Genomic DNA, 17,536 nt, shown 5'->3' on the forward strand with positions numbered 1-17,536 from the left:
TGCTTTTTAATTTTTATACTTTAGTATTTTTAGATGACTTTAAGGACTTACTCTATATTTCAGATTGAGACTACTTTAATTAATTACTATTGCTTTTGCGCTGTAGAGTAAACAAGCGAATGGCTACTGCTGGTCATTCCGTTATCAATTTTTTTGTGCGAGAATTTCACTGTGATGCCTACGTAAACAGCGTCCTCTACCTCAGCGGTTCAAACTCGGCTCTGGGGGACCCTTTTGCTTAAGGTTGTTGAGCACACTTATTAAAATTATATATATATATATATATATATATATATATATGTGTGTGTGTGTGTGTGTGTGTGTGTTATTAACAGAATGCAGATTTGGCTCGTTATCTGTGCGTTGTCTTCCAGTTTTTGAGTTCTTCAAATCGATAATTTTAGTGGGCAGGTGTCCACAATCTCCAATTATGAGCTCATTGAGTCGCCTCAGTCTTTAACTTGACCAGTTAATTTGTTTGTTTTTTAAATCTCGTTTTATGTAATCGTACACAACACAACGAACAGCGTGCATATGGGGCTTTTATTCTTTCATTCATGTATAGATTTCTGGCATATAGTGGTTTAAGAGGGTAAATAATCTCTCAAAACCCGAAAAGCATAATTAAGAAAAATTCTGTGATTGCAATTGCGGTTGGAACGAAAACCAGCACACAAGAGGGTTCCCAACGACCGAGTTTCAGAACCACTGTTCGACTGAATATGTAGTAGACATGTAGAAACACACCTCTCCGAACGCATGAGATCCCGCAGCTGTACTACACGGAATGGCATGACATATAGACTGTCAAGTACTGTAACACGTTATACAGGTTCTCGGTCGGCCAAGAAGTTTCATTTAAGTGCAAAAGAAAGGGAAAAAAAAGAGAGAGAGGGAATGGTGTAATTGCTGTAACTCCGCCCGAATCCAGCTGCTAGGGGATTGGAATCCACTCTAAACGCAGACCAGAGCTGCAGTGTCGAATACGTACACACTGGTGCTGCGCTGTTGCTGCCCTGCTTTTCGCGACTGATTATTATTTGAATCTGTAAATTTGTGGCTACAACCGGAGCGCTTGTCTCCGGACACCTCACCAGCTGATGTGCCGACCATGGCTTCGCCTGTACGCGCTCCTGGCGGGACTAGTAGCATCAGGTGAGTGAGAAAACGCTAAGTTGATTTTTATAAAAACATACCGAATATAAACAATGGGGTTTTGCGTTGAATAATAATGGAACAGCAAATATTAACACTACTACTACTACGACTACGACTAATAATAATACACGGTAAAACGTCCAGTGTTAATTCGACTCTGAGTGCGGATGAGACCAATAGGGACCATATGCAGTTTGTAAGAGTTGATTTAACACTGAACATTTTGCTGCGTAATAATAATAATAATAATAATAATAATAATAATAATAATAAAGAAGACGAAAATAAAGACGACATCTATCTGTTTTGGCATGTGTTCGACCCTGGTATATTCTGAATGAAGCACTGTTCGAGTTTAACATAGCCTATTCAATATCTTTCCAAGACCATTACAAGACCTTTACAAAGCACCCTTAAATTAATGTCACTCGAGTGTTGAGGGAATTACGTTGCCGATGGCTCTATAGGCAACCCTGAAACCGTTTAGGTTTTAACGCGGAAAAAGCTCCAAAAATATGAACCCACTGCAGTGGAATGGAAACGGGTTACGTCCCAAAGGTTTTTGGCAGTGGGTAGACTACATTCCAACACCAAGTACTGCTTCAGCAAAGTATTATTTTCGCCACGAGCTCTTAATTACTTTTCAACGTTTGTCGGTGTTGGGGTCAGTTGTATTGTCTTCCACATTTATCCGACAACGTCTGTTTCCTGTCACTTAAGTATATTGAGTATATCTGCAGTTGCGCGCAACGTTGTCCGGTGTTTATTAAAAAATAACAGGATAACCACCTGTTCCCTATTATGACCTGGGACACGTCGGTACACGTTAGCATTACATATTTAATATGAATAACTATAGGAAGCTATGTTAACAATAAAACGTCCTTCCTAACTGACGTACGAACTGGAATGACTAGATTCATTCTGTCGGTGCACAAATCAAATACATTGTTTTCTCTGTAAATCTAAAGATAACTGGTTATCAAGTACGTGATGCTGTAGCAAATGCGTTGTAAAGCATCGAGCAGATTATTGTACCCATGCTCTGACTTTTCTTCTGTCTATGAGCATTTCTCCAACCATTAAACAAGAATAATGTTTGTGTCCAGAACAGGCCAGGAAGAGCAATTAATCCCCAGAATGGATGTTATACAGAGGACACCGCTCCAAAATTTCGTCTTTGTCATGCGTCTGGAATGCCTCAAGTTGTCACCGTACTGAATTTAGCCAACTTGTAGCCATACTGAAGGACAATATTTCCGCTGCTTTTCTCAGCATTGTTCCAGCTACTTTCCCAGTTTTCTTCTCCTTAAACGCGTGTGTTATTCTGGCTTTATCACAAAGAAAACAGACTGTTGATGAAAGGAAACAAGCCGTTTAATCTAAGCGCAGTCTCTGCCTGGGGTGTGATGCTGACAGATGACTGAAATTTTATTCCTCCCAAATATTCTTCAAAATCCTCCATCTTCAGGTGACCTTAATGCAAATGTCCTATTATTTACCCTTATTCCTGCATCAAGGGTACTACTGACATTGACATAATGTACTTTGAAACTTCCAGGAAAAACTTTTCATCGCTCCTACATTTGCAATTTGGTTTGGCAAGCTGCTGGCGTATGGAATGATCACAGCGTTTTAAACATTATAATTTACGCCTATGACGCACTGGTAGCGGCAATTCTGCTGGGTGTCCTAGGCACACCCAGGTTTTGATTGGTACACCCAAAAATGGATGGAGGAAAGGGAGGGTGCACCATGTTGAAATACAGCCTGGGCCAAATGTATAATACATGTAGTATAGATGTGGTTATTGCCCTATATGCTCAGTTGATGGAGAGAGGGTCCAGTCAGTTAGGATCCGCATCACATTGCTCTCTGGCAACCCCTGCTGGTCAGTCAGGCGTTCGCGGTAACCGCTTGCTAAAGCTGCGCAAGAAGTGTCTTTCCTCTGACTTGTGTCTGTGTGAGCTTGTCCCGTGGGCTGCTGTGTGAAAAGAACAGCTGGTGACACCTTGTGCTTTGGAGCAGAGCGCATGCTTGTCTACGCTCTTCCCACATCGGCTGTGGAGATTGCAGCATGGGGGCAGCTGTACGCGACTGGACATTCCAAATAGGAGGAGAAAACGGGGCAGAACGCATAAAGAACTGTTAACCTACAGCAAGAAAACGTCAGTATTCAAAAAACACAATTCACAATTGGTATGTGATTTGCCAGACCAAACAAGCCGGAACAAACATCAATAGATATGTGGTCCTTATAGTGGTCTAATGAGGTCAATAATAATCAGGTCCTGGAGATAAAACAATGAAAAATTACCTCTCATTAAGATTACAGATTACGTTACATGTCTTACACATGAGTTACCCTCTCAGTAAGGTACTAAGGAACTATATCCTATAATGTGTTTCATTTCTCCGCACTGTCCACCTAGATGTTCTACCACTGGAACTGATGTTAACCCTTTGACGATGAGGTTTTTTTAAAATGTTTAAAAAAAATTCTAAGTCAGTATTCTTGAACTCCATTGCTTTCAATTACTTGTAGCAATTGCTCTAAATTAGGCCCTTTCTCTACAAACTCTTCCATTTTGCTATCAAATTGAATCAAGTGTTCTGGTTTTTTGTTAGGCAGGCAGATTTTTTTTTCCGTCAATTTCTTCGATCGCCCACCTCATAATGTCATTTATAGAAGGAAGAGAGAAGTTTAAACTTGGCCTTTGAAAAGTCACCCGCTTCTGAGCTCATATCCCTGCTCTTGCGCAACGCAACGAGCGTCAACTTGTCTAGGCAGTCGGGACTGCCGCCCTGAGACCCTGGGAGAAGGAAGTCCAGGGCTGGGGTGAGTCCAGCGGGCTCGAAACCAACTAGCAATACGACTCGCTCAGTGTTTACTCGTCACTTCTGAATTCCGCACTAAGCCTCAAATTCCTAGGTTAGCGTTCACCTGAGGTACTGGCGACTTCCCTGATTGTTGACTCTATCTGCCAATCGCTATCTGATTGTTGTCTCTATCATTTTATGCCAAGCTGTGAAACAGCTACTCTAGGACAGCCATTTATGGTCACAACTCAAATGGAATGGCGCCTGACACACACGTTAAGTTTAAAAGGCTCAGGATGGGCTTCAGTGCTTTCATGACACGCATGGGTTGTGGTGGCATGTGCTGTCCTGTGCTCAAAACCTTTTAGCGCAGTCCGAGCTTGGATGTCTCCTGATATCTTGGCTAGATTTGAAGCGTACCACAGTACGTACAGTGTAGAGAGCTGGTTCCATCCCGGAGTGTGTGCGTGTGTGTGTGTCTGTGCAGGTGCATGTATATGTGTGCGTGTGACAGAGAGGTGTGTGCGTGCGTGTGTGAGAGAGAGGGAGGTGTGTGTGTGTACGTGTGTGTGTGCACGCCTGCGTGTGTGTGTCTGTGTGTGTGTATGTGTGTGTGTGTGTGTGTGTGTGTGATTCTGTGTGGGTGAGTTCCTCTCAGTTCCAAGTAACCTCAGATTGTCGTTATTTCATATTAAGTGGAGGGAAGCTGGATAAGGGGGAAGTAAGGAGAATTTAACCATGATGACAGCCCGAAGCCTTCGAGAGAGAAGCTTATCGCTGTTCGAGAAGGAAACTCAAACTCAGTGCTGCATCTGCATTCATCAGTGGGCCGGTGGGGGCTTTTCTCACAGTCAGGTTGTTCTGGCTCCCTAGTCGTGTCGGTGGGAATTAGGTTTGCTTTTAAAAGTTCTGCTCAGCACGTGACTAACGCAGTGATTACGACCATGCTATACTATCATTCAGACCACAGTGGAAACTAAGGAGAGCTCTGGTTGGTTGCTTTTACTCTCTGTACACAATGCCATACGTGTACACACACAGCCAGTATTGACTCATGTTTTACAAATGACTATGTGTCTGATAGAGAGAGGGAATTTGTGTGTGTGTGTACATCATCATGCATTCACACATTAATAGACTCTGTAACTCAAAAAGGCCATTGTGTGCCCATTTGCACAAAATGAATATGCGTGTAACAGTGAGAGACACGTATGTGTGTCGGTGTGTGACAGGAAAGTCAGTTTTCTGGTTTTGATTTTCTGGAATAATCGGGACCTTCCTGGCCCCTCCCCCCTAAATCCAGGTCTCTGCGCACACACAGGTCCTGCCCGAAACCAACACCTCTCTCAATGCGTCGGGACCTAGTCTGAACACTTTACCTGTGCAAATTCAGCCCGCAGGAGACAAAAAGGGTCTCTTTGTGTCCCTCCGCTTCCTTTGTGAGCTAAACCAAGGAGGCGGACCTGTTCTCTACAGAAAAGGAGAAAAGAAAAAGAGAGAATAAAGTCACATGTTCCTCTGATGAAGAGGGAAAACACTGTGTCCCGTGATGAACACAAAGCTTAGACGGGTGAAAGGTGCTGAATCACAGCTGCAAAAGAAACATGACCAACATCTCTGGACAGTTCTTGGTCGCGAATACTGTCCTGGGTATAAAAGCAGAAGCATTCCTTTAAATAATATAATGTAGTATAATGTAAAGTAAGTTTGTAGTGAGTTTTCTCTGTAAGGTCATGACATTAAAACAGTGGAAGGTTATCAGGTGTTTTGGAACAAAACGATACTTCCTACTATCCGTGTAAGAAAAACATATGAACTGTTTAACACAGACTCTGCTGCCAACTCTCTCCTTCGCTCATGTGTGCATTCAGTTCACTCTGTTCAAGGACGGCGCATTTGCATAAATTTCTTTCTTGGTTCATTCTGGTTTTGTTTGTGCTAAGCCTTGAGAAGGGCCCAGCTATCAGTGCGGTATAGATAGGTGGACAATGAAATGCTAACAGTCTGTCTACGATTGCTATTACACAGACCATTTACAGCATTTACCTCAAAGGCTGTTCCATTCCATAGGCCATTATGGTTTTTTTTAACATTTTAAACCACTTTTTAATCATCAATTTTCCTTTTTCCTATTTTCTGTTGTATTTGTGGCCTCTTATCACCAGGGGCTGTTTCTTTTCACTCTGCAGGTACACTAGTTGAGCTGTCTGTCACACAAAAGTCCAGTGTTTTAATTGGATGAGCCACCCAGCAGCCCCTCCCGTTTACATGACACCTATCAGAATCTGCTTGAGCATGTATCAGTGTAACTCATGCTAAAGGCCTTGGGCTAATCAGTAATAACCCATTATACATCTTTGGGTGCTGTGACCTGCTATATTACATGCTGAAAATCATAAGATGGCCCACAACACAAACACGCAAATGGGCTGACAGGCAAAAAAGACAAAAAAAAAAAAAAAAAACAAACAAACCCCAACAATCATCTAACACTAATATGTCTGGTTCCACACAGTCCCACTGCGGAAGATAGCATCGGACCACACTGTCGCCAAAACTGGACTTCAAAACACAGCATGTACTGTAGGCGGTGCAGTTCTGGATTAAGGCAGAGAGTATTTCACTCAAATGATACGGACACAGAGTGCACACTGATGCAGCAGAACATGTTCTGTAGGTGAAATGTGACCGTAAAAGTAATTATATACGTGTATATATCTCAGATGCCTTATGAATACACAAGGGCCTAGGCTTTTATTTACTGTGAAATTAAGCATTCAGAGCCCTCTTCACGTTTTGTCCAGTTCATTGTCCAGCAAAATTGTGATACCGTGTAAGAAAATTTTTAAAAGATTAAACAGGAACTCTCCCTGTCAGGCTGCAGCCATTTTGAGCATAGCCTTGTGACAGAAAGCCATGCGAAACTGTTGCCCCTTTTGGATGATTGAGAAACGAATGCGCTAAATCTGGAGTGACACACCGCTGCTGATCGAGGCTGCCTTTCTCCCCTGCAGACAGAAGCTTCCCCCCCTGTGTTGATCTCAAACTTTAAACTGATTACCGCTGGTCTACTATTGTCTGCTTCGCTTGATTTATCGCTACTCTGCAGTATAAAATAAATACGCCTGTGTGGCGTGCACCAAGCAGATACTGTTGCATTCGCTGCTTTCGATGTTCCATCCAAGTTCACTCTCCTTCCTTTGATCTCCCCTTGTTGTGTCAACTATTGCTCTACACACATCACTATTGGCCACTCAGTTGTATAATTCGGGACTTGACGGTCATTTGTGTGACTACGCTAATTGAAAAATAATTTGGGTTATGTGATGAAACTAAAAACTAGATGGGCCATGGGGGTTCAGCTACAAACTCGGACGGCCCATTCATCTAGGTTCTGTGACCCGTTGGTGCTGGCACAAAATGGCTGCTCCCTAGTTCTGTTACCTGATGGTTTGTGCTGCGCATGGAAAATGCCCCCTTGTGTACTGTAGCAATGGAAACCAAAAAGCCTGGCTCAAACAGTCTGGCTCAAGCTGCCAGCCACAGCCATTAACTCTGATTGATACAAGTCTGATGGTATCTTCCTGATGAGTTAAAAAAGAAACTGTTTGGCTTTTCTTGTCCTCTCTCGTTTGTGATTTCCTGCAAAGCTCGCATCTACAAACAAAAACATCCAGACTTCTTCTGAGGTTTTCACCGCACTCATTTAAAAATCATTACAAGATGGACGATGCAACTGCTTTAACTGACAGAGGGCCTTTTTTTCCAATCTAGTGTACAATATGTCTCCTAAAGGGTGTGGCAGGAAACGCTTGGCTAGCTGATAAGGCAGACAGGTTCCTGGGGACCAAAGTAGCTGGAGACACAATTTTCCCAGTAATCAGAGAGACCCTGTTATATAAACCCCTGTATTGTACATGCAATTATGTAGACATATAGAAGCCATACACTGGTTTGAACCGATTTTTATCCCTGATTTCCTCCCCCCAACCCCTTTCCCTCGATTTTGATTGGCCAGTTGTGTTCATCAGGCAGTCTAACTGGGTGCAGGGTCATAGAGAGCACAGACTGCATATAAAAGCCTGTAAGGTACTGTTGAAAATCCAGCAGAACAATTTCTGGGGGTGCTCTTGGGTTTTTACAGTGAGAGTGTAAAGAATTGCCGACATTACATTACAGTGAAGCAATTAGACACTGTTATCCAGAGTGACTCACAAAAGAGCATACGAAGGATTTTAGCCAACGGTATGAGTAATCCATGTCACAACCAATAGTAATAGTAAATGCATAAACCAGCATAAAGTATAAAGAAAGCATAAAGAATACAGTATAAATAAAGTTCCTTAGTGTGTGCAAGAGGGGGACCGACAAGTTTGTCGGGGAAGACTAATTTTGATGGTAATGGAAATTTTCTGAAAGGCGTGCCTGCTCTAGTATATGCAAATGTCGGATGTCCCTAGCAACACTGAAGCACCCTGCATTTGCATAGGGAGATTAGCTCCCTCATACGCCGTCTGTTATAAAATAATGGCCCTCAGGTCTGGCTGGCCTGCTCTGGAAATCAGTGTGTTTGCTGGAAACAGTCCGTTTCCCTTGATTCTCCATGTCGGAATGCCATCAACTAACTCGTGACATTGCCTCACATCCAGATGAATAGCAACACGATGCTTTAACACGTTCTCAACTATAAATCAACAGGGAGGTGTTTTTTTAACAGATGCATGTTACGGAGCGATTTATTTAATTGCATTGGCCGTTGCATTGATGATTTCTGCAATCAGTTTTACCCACTGAGCACCTATATCACCCAATTACAGTTTTGTGGCAGATTTGGAAATAGACACCAAAGATTGAACCAGCTGTGCATTCAGTACATTAACGAGTATCTGAAGTAGCAGAACATACATTAGACATTTTATGTATTTTTTTGGAGAAAGCAAAGTTCGGTCCAATGGACAGGTTTTTCTTGTTTATTTCAACGGCACTTTTCTTAGTATGTTGCAGTGCAGCAAATGTGTTTTCAGATAATACAGTTAACTACATGAATAGCTGATGTTTAAATGCAAAAGCCGATAGTACGTCTGCAAGCATTTCATATTTTCATGTTTCTTTCACTGTGAAAACTGCACACGCACTCGGACGTCATCACGACAGGACTTAATTTGCACGGTACAGTAGCGACCGTTTCCATGGGAAGACCTTCGTCACAGCAAAAAGGAAAAAATAAATAAAATAAATTTTAAAAAGTCCAGTAGCCCAGTGTACAGAACAGAACAGAAGTGCGCAGAATTAATAGGAAGACCACGCTCGCACCATGCAAGTTCCCAGAAGATCTCCTCGAACAATGACTCTGAGGGCTGCGTAACATCGGTTTCAACGCAAACTCCTGTCCCCTCAATCCCCGACGTAATGTTGTTTTCACAGGGCAAGCAGGAACTCCGCGCCCTGATTAAGCATTTCTTCCTCTTGTTCGCCTTTGAGATTATGCTTTGTGGAAACCAGTCGTCTTTTATCGGCTGCCAAACCTGCTGCTGTGCTCTTGAGTCTGGAGAATTACAGCGTACGACGCTTGGCAGGGCTTTCAGTCTGGTTGCTGAAATCAATGGTTTTAAGAAATTAAATAAATAGAATATTCTGTTTGAATATCTTTGGTTTTTGTCCAGCACTGGTTGTTCCTGTGCCAAGTGTGTGACCTTTAACTTGAAGTTCAACATATGAATGAAAAACCGCACAAACCGGGAGACTTGTCTGATCATGCTTGTTGTGAAGTGTGTTCCTTCACACGTTTAATGAGGATTAAGACATGCTCGGCGGCTTCTCATTGTCAGTCGTCTATATTCATGCAGTGTTCCCAAACTTACCTGTACCATTCCTTACAAATTCAAGGACCCGTTAAGGGGTAAGATCACAAATGTGTCATTAGAATGTTCTTGAGACCTTTGCACGAGTCCCCTAGTGACCGACATTCTGGCGTCATGAGATTGATTGCTCCACTCATTCATTCACTGCTTCTGCTTCTGCTTCTGCTTGTTGAGCCTATCCTACTTGCTGTGAGGCAACAGTGCTACCCGCTGCATTACTATGCCGGGCCCACACTGTTCTCAAGAAAACCAATTCTGTATGGACCTCGCTGTGCGCCCGGGGGCATTGACATGCTGAAACAGAAGCACAGAACCGTCTAGAATGTGATCATATGCTGTAGCATAAAGACACTGCTTACGTTTTGATTCATAGATCTTTAGTAGTTCTGCATATCGCACTCAGATTCTGCACACTTGTGGTCAAGGAGTTTCTAATACAGGAAATGTATTGTTTTATCTTCTAACATTTGTGACTCAGCATTTCATTGCAAACTAAAGGAGAACAACTTCATTTTTGCATTTTCGGATAGATTTATTTTGTATTTGTAAGGCTTTGTTTCTACCTTAGTTATGAATATGAAGTAATCTAAGTTAGTATTGTAAATAGTACAACTGTCTTGCTTCATTGAAGCCTTTTTTGAAGTCTCTGTAATGCTCACATCTGAAGTTACAGTAGAACGTTGTAATAGACCAGCCCCTAAATGGCCGAGGATTGGCCAGATTTGGCATTTGCTGAACATTTGGGGTTTGCTGAACATTCTATTTGAACACAATGGAATTCTAGAACACTAAATTAAAATTTTGAAAAAACATTTTTTTAAAAACCAAAAAATTTATTTCTAAAGGGTTAAACCTACCAATTACACCTGTGTTCCCCCAGGAGTGCTGCAGGTGGGAGGGATCACGATCTACACGTCGGGCGAGGTGGAGGCGGTGAACGGCACCGACGTCCGGCTGAAGTGCACCTTCAGTTCCAGCTCGCCCATCCGGGCTTCCTCTGTCTACGTGGCCTGGAACTTCCGACCCCTGGGCCCCGGGCGCGAGGAGTCGGTGAGGGGCAGGGGCCTCATGGCCCGGGGTGGGTGGGTGGAGGCCGGGGGTGCGTGGGTGGGGCACCATGGAAAAAATGTGAAACTGGTTATACGTATAACAGGATCTATTTGCAAGCTGAGAGCAGATAACATCAAATAAAAGTTGAGAATGAGTTGGCGTTCTGTTGAGTATGGTGTCGTTCTGACGCCAAAATATGGAAATATTTCAAAAAACCGCGTTTTATTGGTTTTGCACTTTATCTGTGAACTCACTCAACTCCATTTCCCTTGGAGTGTGTAGGGAGGGAGGAGTAGAGGGGTCCCTAGACCACTTAGCACTAATCTGATCTGAGCTCATTATGTCATTAACAGAGGAATGTGTATATTCAGACGAATGAAACTGCCAGAGACACACAGCTTACTTGACAGAGGGCTCCACAAGTGGTGCATGGGTTGAAAGCAGGTGTGCGCACACTCTCAGAAAAAAAAAAAAAAGTTCTTTGGCTTGTGTCAATGGGGCAACCCATTTCAGTTCTTTATGGAATGCGCTATGGTGGATGTGAAAGGTGTGGAAGCTCCCAGATTGAACCATTTTGCCTGACGGGGTTCCTCTATGGAGACACACAGGAGCCTTTTGGCACCCTTTCTTCTGAGAGTGCAGCACAGAGCCGTGTGCCCAAGCTCGTGTTGTTTCGGGCCCATCCCAGCACTCAGAGAGGGGTGGCTTTAGTTACCTGGGTTATCCTTTGCCTCATCCCTTGGTAGCGATGCCTCTGATTGGCTGGGCCAACCTGAGGAGTTCTGTGGGGCAGTAAGTGTTGCAGCTCAGGCGACAGATTGCACAGTGGAAAATAACCGGTTGGCCCTTAGAGGACAGATGTGCTCACGCTCAACCTCGCAATTCCATCAGAGCTGCTGTACTGGTGGCACAGGGCTACGCCCTGAGCATTCCACACGCGGGGGTGGGGGGGATGCTTTTTTTAGGTTTTGTTTAAAAATTCCTGTTTAACTGGTCTGTCCCACTGCGAATGTTGACGCTGAGTGTCACTGCTGGTTGCCAGGTCAGAGGGGTTGGCTGACCTAAAGGGTGAGGGAGGACTGTGGAGGTCAGAGTTACTTGCCGTGCGTTGCTGTTTCACTAATGGCACACCAGGGGAGGTCACTTCCTGTTCAGATGATGGCATCATCAGAAAACCCTGAGGCTGGAGGAATGCTACCCATTTACGGAGGGTTTTCAACTGTTTTTGGTACCCCCACCTAGGCCTAAAGGCATGCCAAGAACCCCCATCTTAAGTTAAAAAGGGCTGTATTTAAAAAAAGATTTTATAAAATTTTCAGGGGGGCATTTGAGTGTGTGATCACGGACCCCCTATATGGTACCTTCAGGGACCCCCAGGGGTCCATAGACCCCCCCCCCCCCTTGAAAACTCAGTGATTAGAGGGCTTTGAATCCCAGGGTCCTGTTCATGAACCAGTTCACCAACATTCAGATACTTAAAATGTTTCAAATGTCAAAAGCCCCTTGATAATGGCAACAAAATGGTGACCAGCATGCAGTGTGGTCTTGGGTTGCTGCATGCACACTGACTGCAAGGAATAACAAGAACCTGTTTGAATTACTCTCAGCATTTTACATTGTTTTGTGCTCCCCTGCAGGTGTTTTTCTATCAAGACAAGCCCTACCCGCCCACGGATGGGCGTTTCCGAAAGAAGGCGACGTGGGCGGGGGACATCATGGGCGGCGACGCTTCCATCATGCTGCGCGAGGTGAAGTTCACCTTCAACGGGACGTACAGCTGCCAGGTGAAGAACCCGCCGGACGTGCACGGGATCGCCGGGGAGGTGGAGCTGAAGGTCGTCGCTTCAGGTCAGTCTCACGCACACACAGACACGCACACACACACACGCGCGCACACACACACACACACACACCGCTGTTAGGAGCGGCAGTGGTAGACACCGGCGGGTTCACGGGAGGGGAGCACAACTCCAGTTCTGTTGGGCTGCATTCTTTTCATAATCTCTTTTCAGTCAGCAGCCTGTGTTAGGCCTTGGGAACCAGGTGTGCGGCCAATCGGTGACTTAAACCGAAATACACCAAAAAAACCGGCACACACACTGGCCCTCCAGGACTGTCCCTGCATACCCGGGAATGTGACAAGGCCTCCTCAGCAGTTCTGATCCCACCGTGGACACCAGGCTGTTGATTTGTGCTGTAGAAGAGTGAGGGAGCCATCGCTGGCACATTTATTTAACCTCCAGGCAGAGACTGCCTTGCACATGCCTTCGGGACGTGATGATATTGACAGTGATCGATCATCACGTTTGTGTTTTTGTTCTAGATTTTTCTCTGTGTTCTCTCTCATGTGAAATTGCTTCCACATAACTACTGTACATGACACCATACCAGCTGGGGTTATGGATGTGAATTGTGACAGAGAGAAAGATATAGACATGGATGTTCAGGCCATTTTATTTACTCTCCAGTCAGCAACATCAGGATATGAGGGTATTGGCGAAACAGCGAGCAATCCAATACGTAAGTGTGTTTTTGCTATAGTTACTATAGTTACATTACATTGCATTCATTAGGCAGACTCTTTTATCAAGAGTGACTTACAGTGCAGGAGACCATAAGCGCACCCTCCTGAACAACACTGAGCAACCGCCGCTAGCAAAATTTAGTGACAAAATGTGCAACATCTCTCAGGCACTAAATGCAATTAAACTCTGCTAAGCTATTGCTAATCTGGTTGCTAATCTAGTTCTGTCCCTCTACAAGTGGAGTTGCTTGCAGAGCGAAATGACTAACAGCAAAACGACGCTCGTGAAGAATGAGGACTCGTTCTTCATCACATCTGGAGGATGACCAATGGGCGTCGTCCCCCAGTTAACCCAAGTACCAGCAAACAGCTCTTAGCGCAAACATATGCGCCATGACCTCACCCCCCCCACCACCCCCCCCGCCCCCCCTTGCCTCACGTGCTTTTGTCTCTGGTCTCCCCCCTGCTCCAGCTTCCTACTCTGAGATCGCCATTCTGGCGGGCGCCGTAGCGGGCGCCATCGGGGTGATGATGCTCATCGCCGGCTTCATACTCTGCGTCAAGCGCTGCCACAGGGCACGCCTGGAGGCGGACCCCGACCAGCCCCCCCGCGAGAGGAAGGACCCCACTCTGTGGTGAGAGAGAGAGAGAGAGACGCACACACACAGGGAGCGAAGGAGGAGAGGGGGGAGCCAAACTAAGATGGTGACGGAAAGGTGGGGGGGAGGTGGTCACAGCGTCTGACCCGTGAGCGGCGTTCCTCCTCTCTTCAACCCCCCCCCCCCTTCCCTTCTGTAGGGAGTGGCTGGGTGGTGTTGGGAGCTCTCCTTCCCGACATTCTGCTCCCTGCCTCTCCCTTAAATGCTCCGCCTTAGTTTGAGCAGCCAAATACGCCGCTGGACTGAGCCTGGCTCTGTGCTAAAACACAGTGTCCGAGACTTCAATCACTGCCACTTGTATTTCACACAGCATCACTGTAATCCTTAACTCTGTCAACAGAAAGTGCCTTTCTTACATTTCTGTGAATTTAATCAGTATTATTCTCTGGATGTTCTTGCAACATCACTTGTTGATTTTGATTTTTTTTTTTTTAATGTTATATTTGACTAAGGATGTGAGTTCACTTATCAAAATCACCATCCGGATGTAACAAAAAATGGAGAACTCTCGCCAAGACTGTGGCACTTTTCTTAAAACTTTGTTCATTAAAGATCCTGTGCAGTCAATTTTTTAACACTGAAAGTGTATATAAATCTAAAAGATAAAGCTTACTTTAAAAAAAAATTTATAAACAGGAAAATAATAACATTTCCTTTTGGTGTTGAGTACAATCATTTCTAAACACAAGAATTGCAGGTATGACACAGTGTGCCTTTTCTTGATGGATAATCCCCTGAAATTATCTTATGATTGGTAGCCTGTGAAAAAGATGACATCGCTGATTGGCTGAAATGCAAACCCAATTGAACAAAATAGGCTTAATATCATAGTATTTGTTTTCTTTGGTTCTTTATGTTTAATGTAACTATTATTCTGGTTGCACAGCATCTTTAGTCCAATATTCCAGTGTTATGAGCGCATGTCTCCCTGTCCCTACACCCTACTGATCAGCTGTCTCGCATACCCTAAGCAATCCAGTGAAAACTCACTCATACATGTATAGCACTGATTATTATTGTCACTCAGGACTCTGGGCATGTAATGATACCAACTGCAATACTTGCTAGGGGATGCAGACCTTCAAAATTAAAATAGTGATACCTTTTATAAACTTGTAATACATTTTCAAATAAAAAAAAAGAGCATTATTCTTATTTCAGTTTGAACGATGCTTAAAGATTATTATGTGAAGTTACCTGGTCGTGTCAGGTGTGTACGGGACAGAGGCTAGGTATGCGTGTGCTGGGTTTTGCTTTAATGTTCTGATGGGTTTTCAGCTCTCTCTGCCCCTGGTGCTTCTTTACACCCCCCACCCCCAGTTCCAGCAAAGGAGGAACAAAACGGTGACCGATCTTGACGCAACTCGAAATTTTATTGCCCTTACATTTTGCCATGAACTTAGAGTTAAAAAAAAAAACAAAAGACATAAAATCACCAAAAAAAAAAAAATCTTTGAAATGACATCGCTGTCCCTCGCTTTGCTCCACTGCGGTCGAGCGGTGGGTCCAACGTTCCGTGTGGTGGTGGAGGTGAGGGTACCCGAATGCCCCCCTGTCTGTTTCAGTTGCCTTATCGCCACTGCGTGACCCTGACGCCAGTCTCTGTTGTTGGTGTGTGCGCGTGCGTGTGTGCGTGCGTGTGCGTGTGCGTGCGTGCGTGTGTGTGTGTGTGTGTGTGTGCGTGCGTGTGTGTCTCAGCCATCCTGCGGAAGCAGTTCACCTGTACATACAGAGTGACGTGGAGATCGAGATTGACAGCTCTGATGGAGAGCTCTCTGAGGTGAGCTCCAATGAGCCCAGTGATTCAGACGACGAGGAAGACGACAGCTCGGGCGGCGAAGTGGAGGATGATGACGACTGACCCCAAAACTCCCTGACGGGGAGGGAGGGAGGAACCGCCGTCCTGGCAGCCGCAGAGAGGAGAAGCCGGACAGAGAGAACAGCCCTGGATGGAGGGAGGGGAGATCTATCCTGTTTCTTTGGCGGAGTGTGCTTTCGATGATGATGGTGGCAGACACTGAACTAAAAAAAAAAAAACAAATGCAAATGGCCGCATTCAAAAACCACTGAAAAATGATATTCCCCCCCCCCCCCCCTCCCCTTCATTTTGTCCAGTTTCATTAGTGCTGCCCTACTGCCTCAGTTGTACCGCTGCAATTTGTGGCCAACCCAAAGTGAGAAACACTGCTTCCTACACGACAGGAGAGGTGCTGCGATGAATATCCTGCATCACCGGCCCTTTCACGACAAGCCATGACAAGCCTACCGTAGCGCCTGGAGCCATGTCGAGGATGAAAACATGCAATTTGATGTGATTGTTTTAGAGGATGAAATACTGTACTCAACTGAGCCATTCAATGAGCCCATTAACTGACAAGAATCCGCCCATTCGGTTCCACCGTAAGCCAGCCATGGTTAGAGTCCTTCGGAAGAGCTGGCCTGCCCCCTAAAGGAAAGATGATGTCTTAGTGCTGAGAAACACATGCAGGGCAGAGCAGGAAAAAAAAAAAGTTTGAAAGTCTAGATGAAAAAGCCTTCAAACACCGGCCTTGAAGAGGTTGAGTGTGCAGTTCAGTTCCGCTTGATACGCACGACCGTAGGTTTGTCGGTCGGAGTTGCTCAAAGGGGTGTGCCGCTCTGCTGTCTGGAGTGGGAGGACATGCCTCCTTGCCGTAGGCTTTAAGAAAGCCCCCCTCAGGCAGGCCCCCGGGTGACTCGCAGGTCCCGACTGTCCGGTTTCAGGTCTCAAGCAAACGTGAGTACATTTCTGTGTGGGAACTGAACCAAAATTACTTGTCTAAACTGCACTACACGGTTCGCTTCAGTCAAGGAAATCACCTCAGATGGTTATGTAGCAGAACCTGTTTCAAGTAGGCGACAAACCAGAAGGACAATAACACACAACAACAACAACAAAAAAAAACAAATCTGCGGTTTCGAAGGCAGACGGGATTTGCGGTGCTTCGGGGCCGAGTCGGACCCTAAAGTGGAGATGCCTCTGCCCTTGAAAAAGAGTCATCTAAATTGCCATCAAGATTTGAGAGTCCACGGCCCTGCCAGACGTGCCCATAGCAGAACGAATGCAGTCACTGCTTGCTAGTCGCTGAAATGGATCCCCCCCACCCTCAAAAGAAGCCCTTTCGCTAAACTCGGATGTGGGGGGTGTGGCTGTTGCTGCCAGCTGTCCACTCTTCAGTCAGGATCTCTGGTAAAGCTGTGACCCGTGTTCCTTGGAACTGGTGCCATTTTGGCTCCGGGAATGCTTGTGCATTAACTGTTCTGAGCCACACCTTGCGCGATTACTGGCAGACGACGCCTACGCAACGAACAATGCGGCGGCCATGCGAAGTGTGTGCTTTTTTTTTTTAAGTTACAGTTACAGTTACAGTTAAGTTTAAGTTTTTAAGAGCGACCGTGAGATTGGGCTCCGGTTTTCCGTTTCTCCCTGAAATATCCACGCTCTG

At 45.1% G+C, this 17,536-nt stretch overlaps 1 protein-coding gene across 1 annotated transcript; it reads left to right on the top strand.

Moving 5' to 3' along the window:
* The first annotated feature begins 603 nt into the window (after positions 1-603).
* Positions 604-16,590, top strand: LOC118210071 (myelin protein zero-like protein 2). Its single transcript, XM_035385919.1, has 5 exons — positions 604-1,155; positions 10,720-10,889; positions 12,527-12,737; positions 13,886-14,048; positions 15,771-16,590. Exons 1-5 carry the CDS (start codon positions 1,101-1,103, stop codon positions 15,931-15,933), a joined length of 762 nt encoding a protein of 253 aa, XP_035241810.1. The 5' UTR covers positions 604-1,100; the 3' UTR covers positions 15,934-16,590.
* The last annotated feature ends 946 nt before the right edge of the window (positions 16,591-17,536 follow it).

The sequence above is a fragment of the Anguilla anguilla genome, chromosome 12 (assembly GCF_013347855.1).
Source record: "Anguilla anguilla isolate fAngAng1 chromosome 12, fAngAng1.pri, whole genome shotgun sequence".
Lineage (NCBI taxonomy): Eukaryota > Metazoa > Chordata > Actinopteri > Anguilliformes > Anguillidae > Anguilla > Anguilla anguilla.

Excerpts from the sequence above, each read along its gene's own strand:
- LOC118210071 (XM_035385919.1), top strand. The coding sequence starts at position 1,101 with ATGTGCCGACCATGGCTTCGCCTGTACGCGCTCCTGGCGGGACTAGTA. Across the intron at positions 1,156-10,719 it reads GGCGGGACTAGTAGCATCAG|GAGTGCTGCAGGTGGGAGGG; the intron begins GTGAGTGAGAAA and ends GTGTTCCCCCAG. Across the intron at positions 12,738-13,885 it reads GCTGAAGGTCGTCGCTTCAG|CTTCCTACTCTGAGATCGCC; the intron begins GTCAGTCTCACG and ends CCCCTGCTCCAG.